We start from the raw sequence: 22,482 nt of genomic DNA on the forward strand, positions 1-22,482 counted from the left end.
GCTATGCTGATACACACACGATTAGTTAAGTACGCCGATGCTCACACAAATTAGTTAGGACACAGCTGCTTTAGGAAACATCGATCAATTAGAAAACCAGTGCACCTGTCAACCGGCTACCCAGACCAAAGTACACAACCTTGGATCAGTAAGATCGCACAGTAGACACGCCTCTGTTAGGCACGACCAAAGCACATCAGTCAGCTACCGGATGCATCCTCATCGGTTAAGACCAAGACCTATACACCAACCAATTAGATAATCAAACATGCTACCTAATGAAGTTAGTATGGATGTTTAGGGTAACCCCCCCTGTTGCCTAACGAGACTAGTTAGTTTAGTTAATACTCGATAAATGACTGCCCAGTACAGGGTAGTTAGGTTGTTTGTTGAAATGTAATGTTCCTTTATTTGGATTGCAACTTTATCGTGAATTGAAATGAAAGTGTATGCATTCATTAAACTCCATCTTGCATATCATATAGATTCGACCACTCTCGCCGACGGAAATTACCAACTAATCCCGGAACCAGCAGGAAGTTATTCTGAAGACCCCGGGAACTTCGTCGCGGGATTATCTGAAGTCCCGAACCAAAGTTCGGAAGATATTGACTTACTGACTTCAGACCCACCAATAAAGGCAAGCCCCGGACATAACCTACTATTTTTATTACACTGCACACTATACTTATTTATGTAATCTATGCATTAAGTTCCTAGAGAGTTGTTTGAAAACCTTAGTTGCATAATTCCAGGAACCAATGTATTGTACACTAGAACTTGAGTCCGACTAGCTGCTATGCTTATAGGACCGGTAGAAGATGAGTGATTTCCTATCACTCGCGCGATATAGGAGTTGTAATGTTTACATTCCTGTTATCACTATAAGGATGACGGACGGGAGTTTTATGAGGTGTCATGGTCAAGATGATACCCGTCTGTGTTGATGAATTTGATAAGGTCGCAGTGTGTGGTAGCGGTGGTTAAGCGTTTGAAAGTACTAGCCACATGCCGTGAAATATGGTAAGCGGTAAGCCTAGTAACCGATCGGCCCGAGGAGTGGACATACCACCCACCACATGTATTTGCTTCTTTGGGTTACTTTGTTCGACGTGTAGGCATACGTGTTGCTGGGCAACCAGGAGTACGGGTTTTGTAGTCACGCTACAGACGTACGTCCTGCACTTTGGAAGTGCGTATGACCTGCAGTCGCTTGTGGTGGCACTGATCCACGAGTCGGAATGAAAGGCAAACGGTTGCTTCGGAACAACCCTTTGGTGTTCCCAAGCGTGTGTGTTAGGTTTACCCTTGCAAGGTTGAATCTCGATTCAGGAATCGTCCGCCTCTCACGATGAATGAGACTGCTTACCCCCTTTATCACATAGAGTAACAAGAGCAACTTTGTGATTATGAAAGATGATGTTTGGTTAAAGATTCTACCATGTTTGAGTAGTTATAGGTGCTTACCTAGAATGGTTAATCCACTAGAACCTGAAAGCTAAAAGTTGAAAGTAAGGATCTACTCTTTATTGTTTTTCAGCTGAAAACTCTACCCAAAGCTAAAAGCCTTCATAAGTCTAGCTACATGGCTAAGTATACCATGAGACGGGTAAGCCTTGCTGAGTATTAGTATACTCAGCCTTGCTAGTTGAATGTTTTTCAGGTGATATCTACGAAGACCCTACCCTTTCCTTGCCTTGGCCCTGTGCTCTTCCAGATGATTGGTCCGTGAAATGGGATCCGTCCCCGGCCAGCACTGGTGATATCGAGTGATGTCGTGCCCGGGCTTAGCATGACATCCGTCTTGTCAACGTGCTGTAGATCATCGCGTATGTTTTTTTTTCCGCTGCTAAAAATCATAGCTTAAAGAGTTGTATTGTTTTCTCTAAGTTTGAAACTTTGTACTACTTTTATAAACTCTTGTAATGTAATTCCCTGTTATGTAAAATGTGATGGTGATTGTATCTCTGGACTCACCTTCGTGTGAGGTAACCTTATTTGATCCTGTGTATCGGTGGTTTATCGGGACGTTACCCGACAGGCCAAGGGATTATACCGTTTGAAGCACGTTGGAGCCCTCGGAAGTGGACTCGCGTACTTGAGCCGGTATAATTCAGATTGGTTCTGCCACAATTACACAATATGTACGCTGTGTCCTTAGACCTGAGATTGTCGCATGTACTCAAGATGTGAACCGACCTACTTAGAAGCCATCAAACACTACTCCGTAACTGGGTAGTCATAAAGGTGGTTCTCGAGTTTGTCAAGAAGCATGCTGTGAGACATGGTCAGTCAAGATGGGATTTGCCCATCTCTGCTTGAGAGAGATATCTCTGGGCCACTCGAGTGATCGGATCAAGAAATGCATGGCCATGCTAGGGTTAAGTGTTAACCAAGAATTCGGGATCACGGCATCGAGAAAGAGAGGTCAGCTTGGAGCTAGACCGAATATCATGAGGCAAAGGGAATAGCATGTATATGAGATTGTGACGGCTCGTCTGATATGATCTTTGCGCGCGCATAGGAGTTGACACGTCTTGCTAGAGGCCGCTGTCAACTATTGGTCGAGCAGGAGTACTCGGGCTATGTCTGTTCGCGCGTGAGCCCATAGGGTCACACACTTAAGGGGCTGGAAGCCTAATGAGGATATGATTCGAATTAGACTAGGCTTAGGTGCACTAATAGGCTTCGGTTAGGAAGCCCATTAGTGGGCGCCTATAAAAGAAGGGGTGGGGGCACATGGAGGGGCTAACCCTAATTCCACACCTACTGACAGCCGCCTGTTCCCACGCCCGCGCCCACGGTTGCCCTCACGGACCTAGCAGCCCAGAGTGCAAGGCTTCTTCCCCGTACATGTGGATACCTTGGAGGTGTTGCATCTACGGCATGAGGACGAGCCGCACATGAGGAGGTCTTGCAACTACACTACCGGCGACCGACTACACTACCCCAACACGCTACAGAAGTTCCACCCCCACGCGTCTAGTGGTAATTCCGTGATCTATAATAGCAATTTTTCTAGTTTATGCGGTGAAAAAATTTTGTTTATCGCTAGCGTAGCCCACCTCATATCCCTTCAGTGGTATCAGAGCCGTAGCTGCTTTGTTATAGGTTCAGATGTGTGTACATGGAGATATGTGTGGATGTAGATGAAACCCTAATCCTGTTTCGTGTCCTCGCTATGATGGTCGTGTAACGATATACTCCTACCAGTCGGGTATCCGCCATCGGAGTTAAGTGATAAACGTAAATCCAGACAAAGCAGGCAGAGATCAATGAGATTAGTCGAGTCATAACCTAGAATGAATCACCAGATGCATATGATGCATGGAGAGGCAGATTGGATCTGCTACTGGGTTGAGGAAGTTGCAGAAACATACTGTTTGGTAAAACAGCCATAACTTTTGCATACGAACTCGGATTGAGGCGAATTTTATATAAAAATTCATCTATAGAAAATTTTACACATGAAATTCAATTCCTTTGGTGTTTTTTCTGAAAATTAGATTTCCCAAAAACATCATGGAAGATGGAGTTTTGGGCGTTTGAAGTTTAGACGTTGTTGCGCCCAACTTGTTTTTGCAGGATCATGTGTGATCGGTATGGCCCTTATATGTATGTGATGCATGTATGAAATTTTTATGACCTGCGTGACGTGAGTAATGCAATATGGCAGGAGCCAAATGTATTGCCAATTTGTGTAATAGCCTGCGTGCCAACCTGTGATGATCCAATCCAATAATGTAACTAGATTTCAGTAGTTATAGTTCTTGGAGGACTCATCACCTGGAGGATGGCGCACATGGAACATGGAGATGGAGATCATCATGGTGGAAAGATTCTATGGAGATGAAGGTCACCATGTGAATATAGGCCATACCGATTCACAACTATATGTTTGCCGTTCTTATTGTTTCACTTCTACATGCGATAATGTGTTTTCCGCATACGGTAGAAGTAGACCGATCAATCCCTCGCAATGTTTAAGTTTAAATGCCCACCCAACTAAACCTTGCTCCATCGCGTGTCTTGTACAATTAGTGGTGGGTCTATAAAATTAGGGTGCCACTAGTTTTCCTTGACTTGATGAGTTTGTATCGGATACTTACACGCATAAAGGGTTGGTAAGCTTAAACAAGGTCATCTTAACGATTAAGGACCTTTGGGCATAAAGGTTGGGAGCCGAGACATAGAAATGTCACCCAACAACAAGAGTCATATGTGATATGATTAGCAAACAGTTGCTTACCGATCTACCTGTCTTTTAGCAGTGATGCTAAAGCTCACTAGTCGACTTGATAGTTGTGGATCTTGAATCACTAAGTATCAATGGAGGGATATTGATTTTAGTGGGAGTAGATTTTGTTAAATGTTTAATGTGATTTAGATTTTGTTAAATGTTTAATGTGATTTACTCTATCATGGATACGTCTGCCTTAGTATTTTGCATTATTATCTTGTTGTAGATCAATGGCACCCAGCACCACCACATCTTTTACTTTGCGTTCAATCCTTGAGAACGATAAGTTGAACAAGACTAACTATACGGATTGGATCCGTAACCTGAGAATTGTTCTGAGGGCTGAGAAAAAGGATGACGTTCTAGATACCCCATTACCAGAAGAGTCTGCTGATGATGCAACTACTGCTGTCAAGAATGCTTATAAGAAAGCATGCGACAACAATCTTGAAGTGAGTTGCCTTATGCTCGCTTGCATGGAACCCGAGCAGCAGATGCAGTTTGAGACAAACCATGAGGCGCATGATATGACCTTGGAGGTGCTGGATCTACTACACTAGGACGAGCTGCACGTGAGGAGGTCTTGCAACTGCACTGCCGGCAACCGACTGCACTACCCCGACGCGTTATAGAAGTTCCGCACCTGCGCGTCTTCCGTAATCTATAACAGCAGTTTTCCTGGTTTATACGGTGGAAAGTTTTTGTTTATCGCTAGCGTACCCCACCTCATATCCCTTCAATGAGCAAACATAATTTCATTAACGTGATCACCTGCCATCAACCACGACACCAATGGTTGGCTGATGAGGGTCCTCATGGTGTTCCACGTTTTATGCTTTTTGATCATGTTGCGGCTCCCCGTACAACCCCGTGAACCACCAGCAACGTCCATTTGCCTCCCTAATATCCATGTCAGTGTGATATTTCGACATATTGCGAAGTGACACATCAACTCCTCTCCTCCACAACACAGCAATCCCCCCTGACCATCAGAATCCTGGACCAGCATATTAGTTAGTCCAAGCATCCACCAAAAATGTTGCATCCTGCACTCGTCGAGTTTGGTCTCCGACAAGAACAAACCATCAGCTCCTGGGCGGTTGCCCAGGCCCCAGCAGTTCCACGCAACGATCTTCATTGGTTGTTGCAGGACTGGATCGCTAGTCCCATGTCATCATTACTTGTAACATGGGCCACCACCTGTTGGACTTGTGCCCGTGAGCACCAGGTCCGGCCCACTAGCTAGCCCATGCAGATGGCCCATCAAATGGGTTATAAATCTTAATCACCGAACATAGAGCTAATTAGCCCTAATTAACTTAAGCCACCATGAGGAGCTAGCCGCCGCCGCATCTGGATGTGCTGGCCGCCAAGCTGTTGTGCGTTGCCCTCCATGGCTGCTATGAGTTACTGCTATCGATCGGAGTGCATCATTGAGTGCTAACACACTTAGTCATGCCGTTCATCTCTCTAGAAGTGTGGATTTCCGTAGAGGTGCTGCTCGATTGCGCATTACGTCAGGCTGTACGACAACCTCCTCAACATTGACTAAGTTGACTACTCATGCTTCTACGAGTCTTCGATGCACTGCGTGATTGCAAGTTATAAGTCCATGATCCTCGACCCGCAAGTGATTCTGTGCAAACATGATTAATTGTTGTATGCGCTAGTGTAGCATTCCACATTTCCTAACGCCACCGTCTCACCTTCATTCTACCTCTTCTCCTCCCTTTTGGCTCACTTCCCTATCATTGTCACCACCCCTCTTCCTCCTGGCTGACTTAGCACATGCCGCTGCATTCCCCACACCAGCATGTGACACTTTCTTATAAGCACTGACCTTCTTCCTCTTTTCCTTTCCTGCCCCTTTTTCATTCCCTCCCTCCAAGACTTCCATGTCTGTCAACTGTTCTACCTCCCTTGCCTCCTCTAACTCCTTTTCTTTTTCCTTACCCACTCCCTTCTCCACACAAAAGAGAGCCCGCTCGGCACCGTTACCACCCTTTGGCGAGGCCGTTAGTATTAGTGGGCTGGTGATTTCCTTCTCATCCCTCGCAACCTTCTGGGGTTTTGCCATACACTCCCCCATCCGACCTCCTCCAAGAAGGGGTGTTGCTTCCTGACCATCTCCCACTTCCTCCTCCCCAACCACTGTACTTCCACTTCCACCAACATGTCATGGCGCAACAGCTCTTCCACCAAAAGACCGATCACCTCCTCCCTCTTTCCATCTCCTCTTCTCCGGGATAAGCCGTAAACTCCAACTATATTGCTGAACCTCATCCTCCTTAAGCTTGATGTCACACACCTTGTCAGCGTGCCCTATAATGCCACAAGTATAGCAGAAGTTGGGGAGGAACTCGTACACCAAAAGACTCCACAAGGGTCATCCCTCGCATCAGCGGTTTTCGAATATTCAACCGCACCTTGATCTGAAGGAATTGCTCCACTATTGTGCCATCATCCTCGACCTCCATCTCCAAGAACTCCCCAACTTCCCTCCCAATCGCAACCCCAGTCACCTTGTTCATCTCCCCCAAAGGCATTTCCATGGCTCGAGCCCAAATCAAGATGGAAAAAAACACCATCTCCTCCAACACCTTAGTTTCATCATACTCCACCATGACCACAAAATCCTTGCCAAACATCCATGGCCCATCATCCCATCCAAGGTGCGCCTCTTGCCCGACGCCTGAAAGAACGTGGAGAGGAAGTGATTATCGCCTAGATCCTTGCAGGCAACACCTTTGATCGGGCACCATATCTTGCCCAACGCATGCGCTAGAGCCTCCGCTCTCGCTGATTTCTTCGGCCAACACCTTGCTGACCCCCTAAGGCCTAGAGGGTTTAGCCCTAGGAGGTCCTCCGCCACCGATCCTGAATCCCTTCTTCTCCGCCTCCGACAACTGCATGCGTTTCAGCATGCCTTCAGCAGCCGCTATTGGATCATACCTCCCTACTCTCACCCCACGGGAAGTTGAAGCCAAACAGCACAGCACCTTATGAACCCTAGGTTAGCAAGTGCCTTGTGAACCCTAGGTTAGCAAGTCATAGTCTGACTGAGAGAAAAGAACCTTTGTAAAAGGCTCATTCCAAGTGAAAGATACATTTCTCTACTAATCTGTATGACGGGTTGGTTTATACCTTAATGTAATCCAAGTGGCTCAGTGGAGCAGAGATGTTGGCCTACAGAACATCTCCAAGGATTGCACCTATATGAGTTCAACTGCTGGTCACAGACTATGAGATTGGGTTATCTCTAGATGCTCATGAAGAGGCCAGGAGTATGACTTATAAGCTCCAAACCGCAGATATGCTTTCGCAGCCTAGTATCAGTAAAGGGGCTCTGGCCAAGCTTGTTTGCACAAGATTATCAATTCAAGGAATAATCTATTGATCAGTTGTGAATAAGTGTAACCTTAATTCTAGATGGACATTCAACTTAACAATCTCCATTAAAGTACTGGTATATCAAAGATTACAGTGGACTTGAGAGCATTTCTAGTGTTGCTTGAAATTCTTGGTAGGGATTGTTGGGATTTATGGGCTTGGCCCATTTTATTCATTTACAATAAAAGAATTAAAAGCTCACTAATAAATGCTAGGAAGTTATGTGCTTTATCCCGTATGGATATTTGAGGAGAATCTCAACCGACTTAAATGGTGGACCATGTGTACACCACTTGTGAAGCCGGTAAGAGGAGATTGGCGAGCCGCGCTCACTCGCTCGCCGCGCCGCGCCGGGCCGAGGCGCGGCTCGGTTTAGGTGCGGTGCGGTGCGATGCGATGTGCTCAGATGAGCAATGTTTTGTCATTAAATGCAATAATTCTAAGACATGAAACCTTGGCAGTTACCGGTGAATTATGGTTGGGAATTAACCTTGGTAGTGATTTATGGCACCAGTAACTGACACACATCAAAGCCATTAGAGTGTCCAGGTTCGTTGAACCTGAGGCACCCTCTCACCTATATAAACCAGCCCCTCCTCTCATTCTACACACAACAAAACTCACTTGAGTACTCCTGCTTAGGAGACCTCTCCCTTTCTCCCTCTGTTTTCTGTTGCTCTTGCATTCCCATCGCTAGCGCTGCGCGTACAGCTCTAGCGAGAGCAGGCCTCCAAATCCCTACTCGCTGAAGGTCCTGCACGGAATAGCGGGCAATCAGGTTTTTAGGAGCGTCTTCACGCGACTGCTCGCTTGCTCCCCGAACAACTACTTCATCTACATCCTAATGGCCGAACGACTGCGTCCTCTACATCCCGATGGCCCGATTGACTTCTCGTCCACAACCGGTACGACTTCTTCCTGGTGGTCGTAGCTATGTTCTCCAAGTGAACATCAAGATCATCCCGACTAATTCCCGACGGCCATCTGCACTGCATCGACTTATTTCGGCTACATGGAACAGTCCTAGCCGACACAATGTCCAGTCATGGGAACGGCGCAACCGGTGCCTCTAGCACTGGTCCTAACTCGGGTACATTCTAAACCACCTCTGGTTTATCATTCTATTCATGTTTACTAGTGAGATTAACATGAACACAAGCACATACTTTGCTATCACAAGATCACTAATTTATATCATGGAATTGCTATAATATTTGAAATTAAAATATGCTGAAATTTGTCTATATATACAGATAGATTAGGCTTTGTGATCGAGGAAGCAACAATTTTCTTTTTCGAAAGATCAGAGAGCAACAATTTTCGACGATCATGCTTTGTTACAAGGCATTCATAGGGATCATATATACGAGCATCATAATCACTTAATCAGCAGTCCTCTCGCTTTCACCCTGTCAATTAGTTCTACAGGGAGGGCGGCAGTAGGTCCTCAGAGCTCTCAGTGATTTCATCTGTCAGATAACAACCTCCAGGGGCTAAGGCCCAAAAGTGGCCAGCTAAAAGCAACTGCCCATAATAATCCTATGAATTTTCTGCTGGGCCCCATTTCTAATCCATATACAAACGTCCAATCGAAGATGGCAAGGCCAGCTTACCTTGAGCAAAAACGCACTTGGTGATACCTTTTGGAATGATGGCAGATCTCACGGCAAGAGCATTCCAAGAGTACATCATTCCGTTGTACGAAAAGTTGTTGTTGTTTTGAAAGAATTGCCCCCAGAATTTGAGGTAAATTTTGATGAGCAAAGGCTGTAATAAACCGTACAAGTAAATATGCTTGTAGAAAAAAATATATATATCCCTCAAAAGTCTAAGCGAAGAGAAAGCAACAATTTTCTTTTTCGAAAGATCAGAAAGCAACAATTTTCGAGGATCATGCTTTGTTACTCAGCATTCATAAGGATCATATATACGAGCATCATATTCACTTAATCAGCAGCTGCCGATCCAAAATGAACGTCCTCACACATCCACGGCCATACTATTAGTGCCGCATTGAAATGATCGAGCCGTAGGATAAGATAAGAAACTGTATACACCAGTTGAGCAGTTCAACCTCGTGTCATCCCTTCGTCGCACTTGCACTAGTGAGGAATGGTCCTTCTAGCTAGTCCTATTGTTAAAATACCCAAATAAATTCTGGAGAAGATGACGCCCGGAACAGGTCCGTCGACCGACCGCCCATTGCGTTGCAGCGGTGGGCATGGCCACACGTGCCCACAGGAACAGCGCCAGCGAACGAGGACCCCACAGCTATCGGTTTGGGTAGGCCGGAGGCATGCGTCGCTACGGATCTTTCCAGCAAATCCTGCGGTCGCCGTGCCCTGCTCCGCGGGCGCCACATCGCCACAGGGCTGCGTCTCCGCTGCCGCCACGTCTCTGTGCCGACGGGATTCCGACGGCCGTCACCGTCGACGAAGGTGAAGCTGCTACGCGCACTGGAGCCTATTCGGTTGTAGAAGTCCCGCCGGGTTCACAATTGTGGTAGAAGACTTTGCTGTTTCTATAATGCTATACATGAGCTTCACATCAGTATTTTCTTAAAAAATATAAATTTCATTATTTATAAGCATAGTCTAAAGATAGGATTAAATTTTCTATTAAAATATTGGAGTACTTAAACTTAAAATGCATTGCTTCTCTTGTTTTAGTGGTCAAAACTAGTTTGATTAGGACGATACGCTTGCAGGTGTTGATGTTTAAAATTGGAACGGCCGGTGAAAATAATATGATTGGTTTGGGTGACTCTTAAAATGCAAATTTAATTTTATAATTGTGTAGCTCATGTCGAGATGATCGAAATGCATATATAAGTTTGGATCAGAGAGTCACGGTCTCGGGAAGATTTCGCCCGAGAAATCAGATCATACCAGTTTTCTAAAGTGGTCAAACTTATTTAAGATATGTAATCTAAGTTAGGAGTTGTATGTTGCTATAAAATTTGTTAGCATTTTGACTTCTAATAGAGCAAGATATCCCCATCCTATAAATAACAAATATAAAGGGTCACAGCTGATTGAGCGTATCCAGCCAAGTAGACACAAACTAATCTATTACTTTTCACTTTTTTCGAACTCCAACTCTTTCCAATCCCATACATATTCTTTTTCCTTGGGTTCTACATCGTTTGAAAATGTTTTAGGTAGCATACCGACTCTAAAACAACTAAAAGTGCACCAGCTCTGACGGAGTCCATTCCGTATAGGTGTTTATAGATTTCACAGTGAAATTAAGAAAACCAGTCAGATCTGTTTCCAAACCGATTAGACCTATTTCAAAATCTGGTGAGATCTATTTTGGCAGATTTACCACAGTGAGATCTGTTTGCGATCGAGGCGTTATTGTACTTTTGGTGTGTGACCAGATTTTGTAGCAACAGCTAAATAGTTAAACAAATTTTTATTTAACATCTTATTGCTTTATATATAAAATAAAATTACGAATAATACATAGGGCTCATATGGTTCCTTCGGAACTCCCTATCTGTGTTTCAAAGCATGCTAATTTTTGACTCTAAGCAATTAGTTTCCTATATAAAAATAGTATAAATAGTGTACGATCCTGTAGAATCCACGTGCTAGAAATATATTAGCTACAATACTATAAATATTGTTCACGAGACCACCTGTTGTAGGGTGGTTCTTTGGGGATTCCATGTCAGTGTATCGAAATATGTTAAAGTTGGCTCTAAGCGGTTGTTGGCCTTTAGAGCTGCTCCAAAACGTGGAGCTTTAGTATACACATAAGAATATCATATATGTAATTTTTTGCTGACTAAGAGAATTTTGACCTCGAATGCCACACTTAATAACCTTATAATTTATATGTGCATTTTAGGTGTTCAGAGAGATGAATGAAACTGGATAGTCAATTTGAGAAATTTAGAAGAAAAGAGAGATTTTTTTCGAGCTATCTGTTATGGTGCTAAAAAATTAGAAAAGAAGCAAAAACTTCAAGTTCACTTACCGCAAGATGAGTTATCTTTCATATTTAATATCAATAAATAATGGTGCAAAGTCTACCTCCATTCTTTTAAAAAATGAGCATCTTGCAACACATACTATCTTACATTTTATCAACAATAAAATCCATTCCTACATAAATATGCTATCTACTGTTCAACAACTCGACACGTATTTTTTTGGCTTCATTGTGGAGCTGGTCTAAGCAATAAAAAACTTACCATACATTATGGAAATTAAAACTATTCCAACCTACTGTTTAATGTTTATGGTTGCAAATCTACAACAAATCTGTTTAAATAGATTATTACTTAATTACATCAACATAGTTCTGGATGAACTAAAGAGATAACTGACTTCTCACTTATTATAGCTAGCTTTTTTCTAAGAAAAAATAGCAACTTCATAGGAGCTCAAATATTCTTATCCTCCATTTACTATAATACACCATATTTGTCTAAATTGGAATACTTAAATGGCTCACCACTATTTCATTTTTATTTTAAAAAAGATGTATCATTTTTTAAATCCATCTCTTCTACGACAGCAATTTTTAGGGTAGCTCCTCTTGCTCCTAGGACTAAAACCCGGCTAGTTTTGGTGTACACGTAGCAGCTCCACATTGAGGAGCGGCGACGCTCCTTGACGGCCGTTTCTTTCGCGCCGTGTTCCAGAGGTTTCCATCTAGCTCTCCTTCTATCTCCTTTTCCCAAAAAAGGAGGCGGCGAGAGCACAAGGAAAAACCACACGCTGCGCACTTAACGCGCGCGCGCGAGAGAGAGTGAGAGGGGGAGGGAAGTGGAAAGGTTCGCTGCTTGTAGCCTCGTTTGCCTTGGTTGCCATGGCCGATCCGGCTGAAGAGACCGTCGCCGCGCCCCCACCGACTCCGGCGGCCCCTGCTGAGAGCGCCTCAGACCCGCCGTTGCGGTCGCCTGCGGACGCTGCCTCGCCGGAGAAGGTGTCTCCCCCAGCCCCAGCGTCGGCGCCGGAGACAAGGTCCCGGGGGTTTAGGCTTCTTGGAGAGGACACCTCCGTGCACATGGCTCTTGGGGGCGGTAAAAGTACGGAGTTCTTTTCTTCTTCTTTCCCCCAGTTCTTTCTTGTTTATGCTACAATTTAATCCTATGGCGTTAGCGTTGGAAGTCTGCTTGATTTCTTTCCAGTGCTCGTTCAATTTGAAGTACTCTACGAATCAGATGTGAGATTAAGGGAAGAACTTGGTTGGTTATTTATTACACTTTCTTTTGCGAAAAGTTATTCATTTCAATTGTGCAGCTTATTAGGTGTGCTCATATTTATTCAAATAATAACGTCCGTGGTAACAATATTTCCACTTGATAGATCTTCCGAGTATATATAATTGATTTGTTGTGTAAGCTTTCCTTTTTCTTTTGTCGGGGTTTGAGCTGTCCATGGTTATTTTGATGTTGGTTGCTTAACTCGGCTTGTATTACCTCAGTGAGCTTGGCGTGAGGACAACAGAGTTTACTCGGCTTGGTGTAGAAATGGATAGGCTTGCTTAAATATGCTCAATAAACGTCTTGTCACCCAAGGCTGCCTGACTTTGGTTTAATTAATTGGCTGTTGCAGTGTGGCTGTTCAAGCTTATTTACAGGGTTAGCGTTGCTTAGATCTCACTCAACTATCTAACTAAAGAAGCATGCTGTCATGGTTCTCTTTTGTACGTTATAGGCCACACTAGCTGTAGATAAACTAGGGACATGTACTAATTTTTTTGTGGAAGTTTCAGCAAAAGGTTCCAGAGGATGAAGATGGTTTAAGAAAAGTTGACAATTTGCTATTACAAAGCAATATGTCTACAAAACTGCTGATTTAAAGAATCTTGATATTAGTTGTTCCCTAGGAAAAGCTGCCAAAAAACAAAGAAAGGGAAAATACATGCTATCAGAATATTTAGTCATTGTTTATTGGCCCCCATCGATGTAATGATGGCAATAAGTGTAAAAGGGCAAGTTGGACTTTAGTATTGGAATCAATGTGTTCTATCCACTTTTCCTAGGGAAGCTATGTTAACCCCGAAAAGATGTTTATGGCGTTTGACAAGTGGCAATGCCAACTGAATTATTAACTTGAATCATATGGCTTCTGACTCCCGTTCTGTAATAATTACAGTTAAAACTATTGATAACCTGCTTTGCTTATGTAGCGATTTTAATTTTTAACCTGTTTCCATGCACGGCGATGATTGAAACCTTGCTTCTAGTTTCTGATTTTAGCATAAGGGTAACTGAATTCATTGTGAATGATGCAATTTACTCTTACTACAGTGAAATGTTATTTTGTTTGTGGAAATGGGTAGTGATCATATTAGAATCATTTTGTTTCTGACTCATCTTCTGTAATCATTTACAGTTTAAATCTAGATAGTCTGCTTCACTTATCTACCAATATTAATTTTTAACCTGTTGACAAGCACAGTAGGGCAGTAGCAGGTCAAACCTCAGTGTAGTAAAAGCGATGCGCAATAATAGATACAAGTGTATCTAGTTAATTTTTAGAGTCATAACTTATCTTTAGCCAAAGTAGTACTTTTTATTTCATTGAAAAGGGGAGTGCTGAAGTTTAGGGGAATCACACTTGGGCAAGAGGGTGTAAATGTCAGGTAGCTTGAAATGCACTAGTGTATACTGTTGAGTTCAATCTTTGTACATCATTCTTGTTACTCTGGTACAGACGTTACTATGAAACTGTGTGCCTGAAAAGAAAAAAAATGATTGTAGTTATTGAACTTTGTGGTAGGTCAAGATTAGGACAGGAAGAGTTTAGCCTTATGGTAGGGTAAGAGATGGACCATAAAGATTGATACTGATTGAAGTGCGACTCAGGTTCTATGGATTGATTTTCTTCCATGCTTTTGCTGCATGACCATGCATTGTTGTTGAAAAGGTTAAAAAGGAAAAGGTAGGCTAGGAAGTTTTGATGTTTGGTAGTTAATGAAGAAGAATGAATCTTAAGATAGATACTAAAGTTTGAATCAAATCTCCACATTTCTTATGCAAGTCTTACTGCCAGATCAGAAAATTACTTGGTTCTTTAACCAAGAGTTCACATAGCTGCCAACTCGCAATTGAATTTGCTTCGTTTCTGTGGGGAATGTATAGGGGAATGTGCCGAATAGAACTTAGTAAAAGAGAAAAAGATGAGAGGTACTACTGTACTAGTAGTACCTCTGCAGGAATTCACAAAGATCTAACAAATTCACACCAGTTACCTTTAATTAGTATAAACCATGAATTTGTTGCTTTGCCAATTGGTCATGGCCATTACTCTATGATGGTAAACTGGTGATGGTATTAAATCGATGTGTGATGACATCTTTACATGCATAATTTAAGGCCCATAATTTAGCTTGTATCCTGGCCGTTGTCCATTTGTTCTAACTCTGCTCCTTGTGGAAAACTTTATGCAGCTGCTGATGTACTGTTATGGAAAGACAAGAAGACCTCTGCTGTAGTGATTGGTGGTGCAACTGTCATCTGGATTCTGTTCGAAGTGCTTGATTACCATCTCCTGACTCTGATATCCCATGTGCTGATTGGTGTCCTGGCCATCCTGTTCCTGTGGTCCAAAGCCACCACCTTCATCAAGAAGTGTGTCCCATGATGAACCTGACATTCTGTTTGAATACAGATTGCATCATATTCACATGATTGTTGCTTTCGCAGGAGCCCACCAGATATTCCCCTGGTGCAGATACCTGAAGATCTCGTTGTGAATGTTTCACGAGCGCTACGCAACGACATCAACAGAGCGCTTCACTTGTCCCGGGAGATCGCAGTGGGGCATGATCTAAAGAAGTTTCTGGGAGTATGTCCGGGCCCTTGTTGCTAATGTTGATTTTTTCTCTTCATGCTGGCTACTGCTTTAAGATTATTCAGCTGTTTTCATGTGTTCCCTCAGGTGATTGTGGGGCTTTGGATTCTCTCAGGAGTTGGAAGCTGCTGTGACTTCCTCACCTTGATATACATAGGTAAGATCCCCACACTCCCGGTTTTGTTGAACTGGTGACATGGTGAGGCTCTGAGGTACCCGACTTATCAATTGGGAATCACAAACAGCTGTCCTGATGCTCCACACGGTGCCGATCCTGTACGACAAGTACCAGGACAAGGTGGACCACTTCGCCAGGAGGGCGCACACGGAGGCCCGCAAGCAGTACGAGGTGCTGGATGCCAAGATCCTGAGCAAGATCCCTAGGGGGCCGGCGAAACCCAAGAAGCAGAACTAGGAGAAACCAAACCGCCGTATAGAAGAGGTGCTTCGATTCGGGATGTTGGCATCGTTGGTTCCTGGTTTCACGATATATGTATGATCTTTTGTCCGATGGCTGCAGCTCTCGCGCCACAGGGTGCTGTTGCTGCTTAGCTGTGCATATTCGGGGTGGATACTGCTCTCTTTGTGATGCCAGTTGATGTTAGTCAGTATGTGTCTCATCTCTCTAAACGTGACCGAAAGATGTTGGGATGCTAAGTTTCTGCTACTGCTGTTGCTCCTTGTAAATAACTGTGGTGGTAAATAAGCCCATGTTGGTAGCCTGTCTTATGTCTTGAGTACCATGTCAACTGTTCAGTGAGGTGAACGTTGTTGCTCCTCTTGCATGTTCTGTTTTACGGTTGTACTGCAGTTGGGTGAGGAAAAAAACAGCTGTAATTGGTGTGTGCAAGAATGGTAGTGCCTTCGGTTCTCGAACTGACCCAGAAATCAGCGTCGTGCTGGGACCGCCGTCGGGCGCCACGGCGTGCTACCGGCCTACCGCGCATCCACGGCGTTGCTAGTGTGGTGTGGTAACCGTGCAGACACGGTGCTCTGAGTCTCCGGCTTGGCGGTGGTTGAGGATCAAGAGGGAAAGGGTAGGTGGAAGACTGAAGGCGAACGCGCCCGCGCCTGCGCCGTTTCGTCAAAATAGATTTTTTTTTTAAAAAAAACGCACAACTACCCTGCTTTGTGCAGAGCCCGCGCCACCTGCTTGGCTGCTTTGCCCCTGGCAGTGGTAACCGATATGGATCTTCTCGGATCCTCGCCCCCCTCATCTGCGTCTGTTTCTTCCGTTCTTCCCGACCCCGATCAAGAAAGAGTTCCTGGCTCCCTCCCTCCGTTGCTATTCGGTCAGGAAGACTCCATCGGTGAGACAGGTAAGGAAGTGCCCGCCTTTCTGCATCCGTGTCGAGCTTTCAGGACATGTCCGGCGGCGCAGATTTTTGCTTCCCATTCCTAGTAAATCAACTGAGAATTCGTTCTGAACATGGATTCAGATTTTTCGAGAGAGAATTTAGAGAAGGATCCCTTAGGCGTGTTTTCCCTTGAAACTGCTGGTGGTGCGGCACTGAACGTCACCCGTTCGATGGAATGCCTCCTTCATTGTTCCATCTGTGATTCTGTTCCCTGTCAGTCTTAACTGTTTCCTTTTTCTTCTCTTTTGGTCACCCAGCAGCGATGGCGGCGCCGATCTCCACGAGACAGTCGCTGCGGATTGCTTTGACGTCGAACAGAGGTAAATTTTTAAACGTTCTTTTCTTAATGCATCAGCTACAGGGCTCTGAGCCCATGAGCTTTTGAAACTCCATTAGGTGGTAAGCTTAGCTAAACTTGGAATAATCACTGTATCCATAGTTCTTCACTGTCCGGTCCCTGCTCGATTTAGGTGCAAGCTCCACTGCATAAAGCACGTCTTGACTATCTTCTTGCATGTTTCAGTTCTTGCAAGTACACTTGTGTAAAGTTTGGAGCTTAACTTTTCTCAAGTACTATTTTTTTGGTCACAACAAACGTTTTGTTTTTCACTAATCAGGATGATAGATGGAAATTGTAAGATGTACAGTTTTAATATTCTTAGTGTTCCTTTACTTAACACTGCCTTAACCCCGCGATGAGAAAATGTGGAAGGTTGTGTTAGGTTTGGCGAACCAGCGTAAAAAAAAATCAGCCACTCTAATAAAAATGAAACCCATAAGAAATTTTTTGGGGCGTAACCCTCTTAGCGACGCGCTACATCGGAACCCGGGTGTGGTGTTAAATGGGCAAGAGCCAGGTCGTCATCCCCTCAGGGGCGCGTCGTATCGTGATCCGGGTACGATGATAAGTGAGCAAGGGTCGGGTCATCGCAGCCTCTGTGGCGCGCTACATCTGCGCTCGGGTATAGTGAAAAATGAGTAAGGGTCTTCGCATTTCTCTCAACGGGTGCGAAGGGTAAGGAAGCTAGCAGAGCCAACTAGGATTCGTCTAGGTAGTTGGAACGTAGGGTCTCTAACAGGTAAGTTAAGAGAACTAGTCGATGTAGCAACGAGGAGGCGTGTAAATATTCTATGCGTGCAGGAGACTAAATGGAAGGGCCAGAAGGCGAAGGAGGTGGAGGGTTCTAGTTTCAAGCTTTGGTACACGGGAACAACTTTAGGTAGGAATGGTGTAGGCATCTTGATCGATAAGAGCCTTAAGGATGGAGTTGTAGATGTTAGGAGGCAAGGCGACCGGATTATCCTAGTGCGGTTGGTCATTGGAGATTTGGTTCTGAATATGATCAGTGCATATGCCTCTCAGGTAGGTCTTAGTGAGAGCTCCAAGAGTCAGTTTTGGGAAGACCTTGATAGCATAGTTAATACCGTGCGTATCAGTGAGAAGCTTTTCATAGGAGGAGACCTCAATGGCCATGTGGGTACGACTAATGTAGGATATGAGCAAGTACACGGGGGTTTCGGGTATGGTAGTAGGAATGAGGGGGGAGGATGTTTTGAATTTTACGTTGGCCTACGACCTGCTGTTAGCGAATACCCTCTTTAGAAAGAGGGAGTCCCATCTAGTGACCTTTCATAGTGGCCAATACTTGAGCCAAATCGACTTTATCCTTGCTAGGAGAGAGGATAGACGTGTCTGCTTAGATTCTAAGGTGATACCTGGGGATTGTGTTGTCCCCCAACACAAGCTTGTGGTGGCGGTTTTTCGTTTTTGGGTACGTGCCCACCGGGACAAACGTGCCAAGATTGTGAGAACGAAGTGGTGAAAGCTTAGAGGGGAAGAGGCACAAACGTTTAAGGAGAGGATGCTAGGCGAGGGGCCTTGGGAAGAAGGAGCAGATGTAGATGATATGTGGCTAAAGATAGCGACATGTGTTCGGAAGGTGGCCTCAGAAGTGTTTGGTGTGAGTAGGGGAGGCAAGCAGGAAGTGAAAGAGACTTGGTGGTGGAATGACGAGGTGCAAAGGGCTATTAAGGAGAAGAAGGAGTGTTTCAAATGCCTTCACCTCGACAAGAGCGCAACCAACATCTAGGGCTATAGATTAGCGAAGAGGTCTGCAAAGCGAGCTGTAAGTGTAGTGAAAGGTCAGGCTTTTGATGACCTTTATCAACGGCTAGGTACGAAGGAAGGAGAGAAGGACATTTATAGGATCGCTAGGACCCGCGAGTGGAAGACAAGGGACATAAACCAAATCAAATGCATCAAGGATGGGACAGATCGACTTCTGGTGAAGGATGAGGAGATCAAGGACAGGTGGCAAGAATACTTCAACAAGTTATTTAATGAGGAAAATGAGGGTCCTACCTTCGAGTTGGACGACTCATTTGATGATACCAACATACACTTTGTGAGGAGGATTCAGAAGGCAGAGATCGGGGAGGCTTTGAAGAGGATGAAGGGAGGTAAAGCGATGGGTCCGGATGGCATCCCCATTGAGGTGTGGAGATGCCTGGGCGAGAGGGCGGTAGTATGGTTAACTAAGCTTTTTAACCTAATTTTCCGGTCAAACAAGATGCCGGAGGAATGGAGGAGAAGTATATTAGTACCGATCTTCAAGAACAAGGGAGATATTCAAAGTTGTACTAACTACCAGGGGAATTAAGCTGATGAGCCATACGATGAAGCTTTAGGAGAGGGTTATCGAGCATCGCCTAAGAAGATTGACAAGGGTGACCCAAAAACCAGTTTGGGTTCATGCCTGGGAGGTCGACCATGGAGGCGATTTTCTTAGTACGACAGTTGATGGGGAGATATAGAGAGGAGGAGAAGGACTTACACATGGTCTTTATTGATCTAGAGAAGGCGTATGACAAAATACCGAGAGACGTCATGTGGTGGGCCTTGGAAAAACACAAAGTCCCAACTAAGTATATTACCCTCATCAAGGATATGTACAAGGATGCGATGACTTGTGTCCGAACATGTGATGGCGATACCAGTGACTTTCCAATTAAAATATGACTACATCAGGGGTCAGCATTGAGCTCTTATCTATTTGCTTTGGTGATGGATGAGGTCACAAGGGACATACAGGGTGATATCCCTTGGTGTATGCTCTTTGCTGATGATATGGTGCTAGTTGACGAGAGTAGGGCAGGGGTTAATATGAAGTTAGAGCTGTGGAGACACAAGTTAGAGTCGAGGGGGTTCAGACTGAGTAGGACCAAGACCGAGTATATGAGGTGCGACTTTAGCCCGACTAGGCATGAGGATGGGGATGTTAGCCTCGAAGGTCAAGTGGTGGCCAAGAAGGATACTTTTCGGTATCTAGGATCAATGCTTCAGAAAGATGGAGATATTGATGAAGATGTTAAGCATAGAATTTTAGCCAGTTGGTTGAAGTGGCGGCAGGCTTCTGGCGTCCTCTGTGACAAGAAGGTGCCACAGAGGCTAAAAGGTAAGTTCTATAGGACGGCGATTCGCCCGGCGATGCTGTACGGTGCTGAATGTTGGCCTCCAAAAAGGTGATATGTCCAGCAACTGAGTGTAGCAGAGATGCGTATGCTGTGTTGGTTCTGCGGGCATACAAGAAGGGATAGAGTCCGGAACGAAGAGATTCGAGATAGGGTCGGGGTGGCACCTATCGAGGAGAAGTTGATTCAACATCGGTTGAGATGGTTTGGACATGTACAACGGAGGCCTTCCGAGGAGCCGGTGCATAGTGGAGTTTTAAAGCGGGGCGATAATGTAAAGAGAGGTAGAGGTAGACCTAGACTAACTTGGGACGAGACGGTTAAGAGAGACTTTAAGGAGTGGAATATCGCTAAGGAATTAGCTATGGATAGGAGCGTTTGGAGATTAGCAATTAACGTACCTGAACTGTGACCTTTGTTACTTTGTTTAACCCCTAACTCTTCCTTTGGCTTGTGCCATTTTTGTGTTTCTTATTCTTGTTTTCGGTGGTTTCATCTCTAGCCTATCCCAACTTGCTTGGAACAAAAGGCTAAGTTGTTGTTGTTGTTGTAATGTTCCTTTTCTTATATATTGTTGGTGTATTGTTATAATAAGTGATATTGCAAGGACCATTGTGCAAAGTGTAGTAATAAAGAGAAGAGAGGGGTTGTGGGGAAGTTGACCCAGCCAGAAAATTCCCCAATTCAACATGGTATACAGAGCTAGGGTTAGGGGATCCTACCGGCGGCGTCGTCGCTGCCGCGAGTAATCGGTCGCCGGAGCTGCGGACAGCGCGGGCGCGCGAGGCGACGGTGGTGCGCGTGCCGCACGGACCCGCAGCGTCTTGCCCGTGAGGGGGCGGCGGGCCCCGCGTGTTGCGCCCGAGCGGCGTCACGCGCGTGAGGGAGCTGCGGGCCCCGCGTGTGGCGAGCGAGCGGCGGGCTGCGGGTCCGTGCGGCATCGCGCGCTCCTCGGTGGCTGTGGGCAGGCTTGTGCGTGTGAAGAGGAGTTGCTGCCTGCTGGTGCGTGTGAAGGGGAGCTGCTTGGAAGCTGCTGTGCGAAGGGAAGCTCGGTGGATGTGTGCAGATGTGTGCGTGTGAAGCTAAAGCTGTGCTGCTGATTTTTGGGGAAGGAATTGCTGCGCAAGAGACGAAGCTGCGCAAGAGGAGGAGGAAAGCTGAAGCTGTGCTACTCTGTTGGTGTGTTTGGGCGTCTGTGGGTGACTAATTTTGGGGAAGGAAGTCTGGTTCGTGCGTGTCTATTGAATCTGTGGTGGTGAAGATGAATCCAGAAGAGATGGAAGAGAAAAGGAAGGAAAAAAGAGGCTGCAATGAAGGCAGCAACTTGTAATAGTGGTGGTCGAGGTGGAACCCATGAAGGTCATGGGAGTACTCGTTGGAGCTATGGAGGAAGCTGTGGTAGCCGTGATGGAGGCCATGGTAGAGGCCGTGGTGGCCCCAGAGCCAATGTGGCAGCCACTGAGGAGACTCTGTCTGTCACTCTACTTTGTCGTGTGACTTCGACCTCCAACAACTTCGGTAACTTTGCCAACTATGCCTACATGGGCGAAGGTACTTAGGCACAGGCACTTGCATCTTTATGTAGGCATCACATAGATTGGGTCATAGATTTAGGAGCATCCAAGCATGTCACGGGCATGTCTAATTCTTTCAAAACATACATCATGTAGGCATCACATAGCTTGGGTCATAGATTCAGGAGCATCCAAGCATGTCACGGGCATGTCTAATTCTTTCAAAACATACAGTCCTTATACTCATTCTGAGTCCATTCAAATTGCTGATGGCACATCCCAACTTATCCATGGTGTAGGGTCCGTAGAGTGCCACACCTTCTCTTAGCCTATCATCAGTTTTGCATGTTCCATCTTTTCCTGTCAATCTTCTCTCGGTTAGTTCAATCATTGATCAATTCAAGTGCACAATAACATTCGATGAAACATCTTGTATTTTTCATGAGAGAGGGACGGAGAGGGGGACTAGGAGAAGGATTGAGACTGGAGTCAGGTGAAATGAACCGGATTCCCGAACCGAGGAATCCGACTCCCTGTATCGTCGTGATAGTCCCTGGATCAAGCGCTATCACATACAGAACTCATTTCAGGCATAATATCACAGTCATACTCATTAAGAGGTCAATCACGGGTTCAATTATTACATAAATCCAGCGGATCTGTAGTACGGAATTTATTACAAGCCTTTCGGCTAA

General features: G+C 45.1%; 1 protein-coding gene across 1 annotated transcript; it reads left to right on the forward strand.

Annotated features, from left to right (window-relative positions):
- The first annotated feature begins 12,345 nt into the window (after window positions 1–12,345).
- On the forward strand, window positions 12,346–16,181 carry LOC112889573 (reticulon-like protein B2). The gene is made up of 5 exons (XM_025956288.1): window positions 12,346–12,671; window positions 15,041–15,221; window positions 15,297–15,438; window positions 15,532–15,601; window positions 15,690–16,181. Exons 1-5 carry the CDS (start codon window positions 12,452–12,454, stop codon window positions 15,857–15,859), a joined length of 783 nt encoding a protein of 260 aa, XP_025812073.1. The 5' UTR covers window positions 12,346–12,451; the 3' UTR covers window positions 15,860–16,181.
- Window positions 16,182–22,482: the final 6,301 nt, after the last annotated feature.

Source organism: Panicum hallii, chromosome 4, assembly GCF_002211085.1.
Source record: "Panicum hallii strain FIL2 chromosome 4, PHallii_v3.1, whole genome shotgun sequence".
Taxonomy (NCBI): Eukaryota; Viridiplantae; Streptophyta; class Magnoliopsida; order Poales; family Poaceae; genus Panicum; species Panicum hallii.

Bases quoted from the DNA above. Each gene is read 5' to 3' on its own strand.
- LOC112889573 (XM_025956288.1), top strand. From the start codon at position 12,452: ATGGCCGATCCGGCTGAAGAGACCGTCGCCGCGCCCCCACCGACTCCG. The intron at 12,672-15,040 runs GTACGGAGTTCT...AACTTTATGCAG, and splicing joins GGCTCTTGGGGGCGGTAAAA to CTGCTGATGTACTGTTATGG. The intron at 15,222-15,296 runs GTGTGTCCCATG...TTGCTTTCGCAG, and splicing joins GCCACCACCTTCATCAAGAA to GAGCCCACCAGATATTCCCC.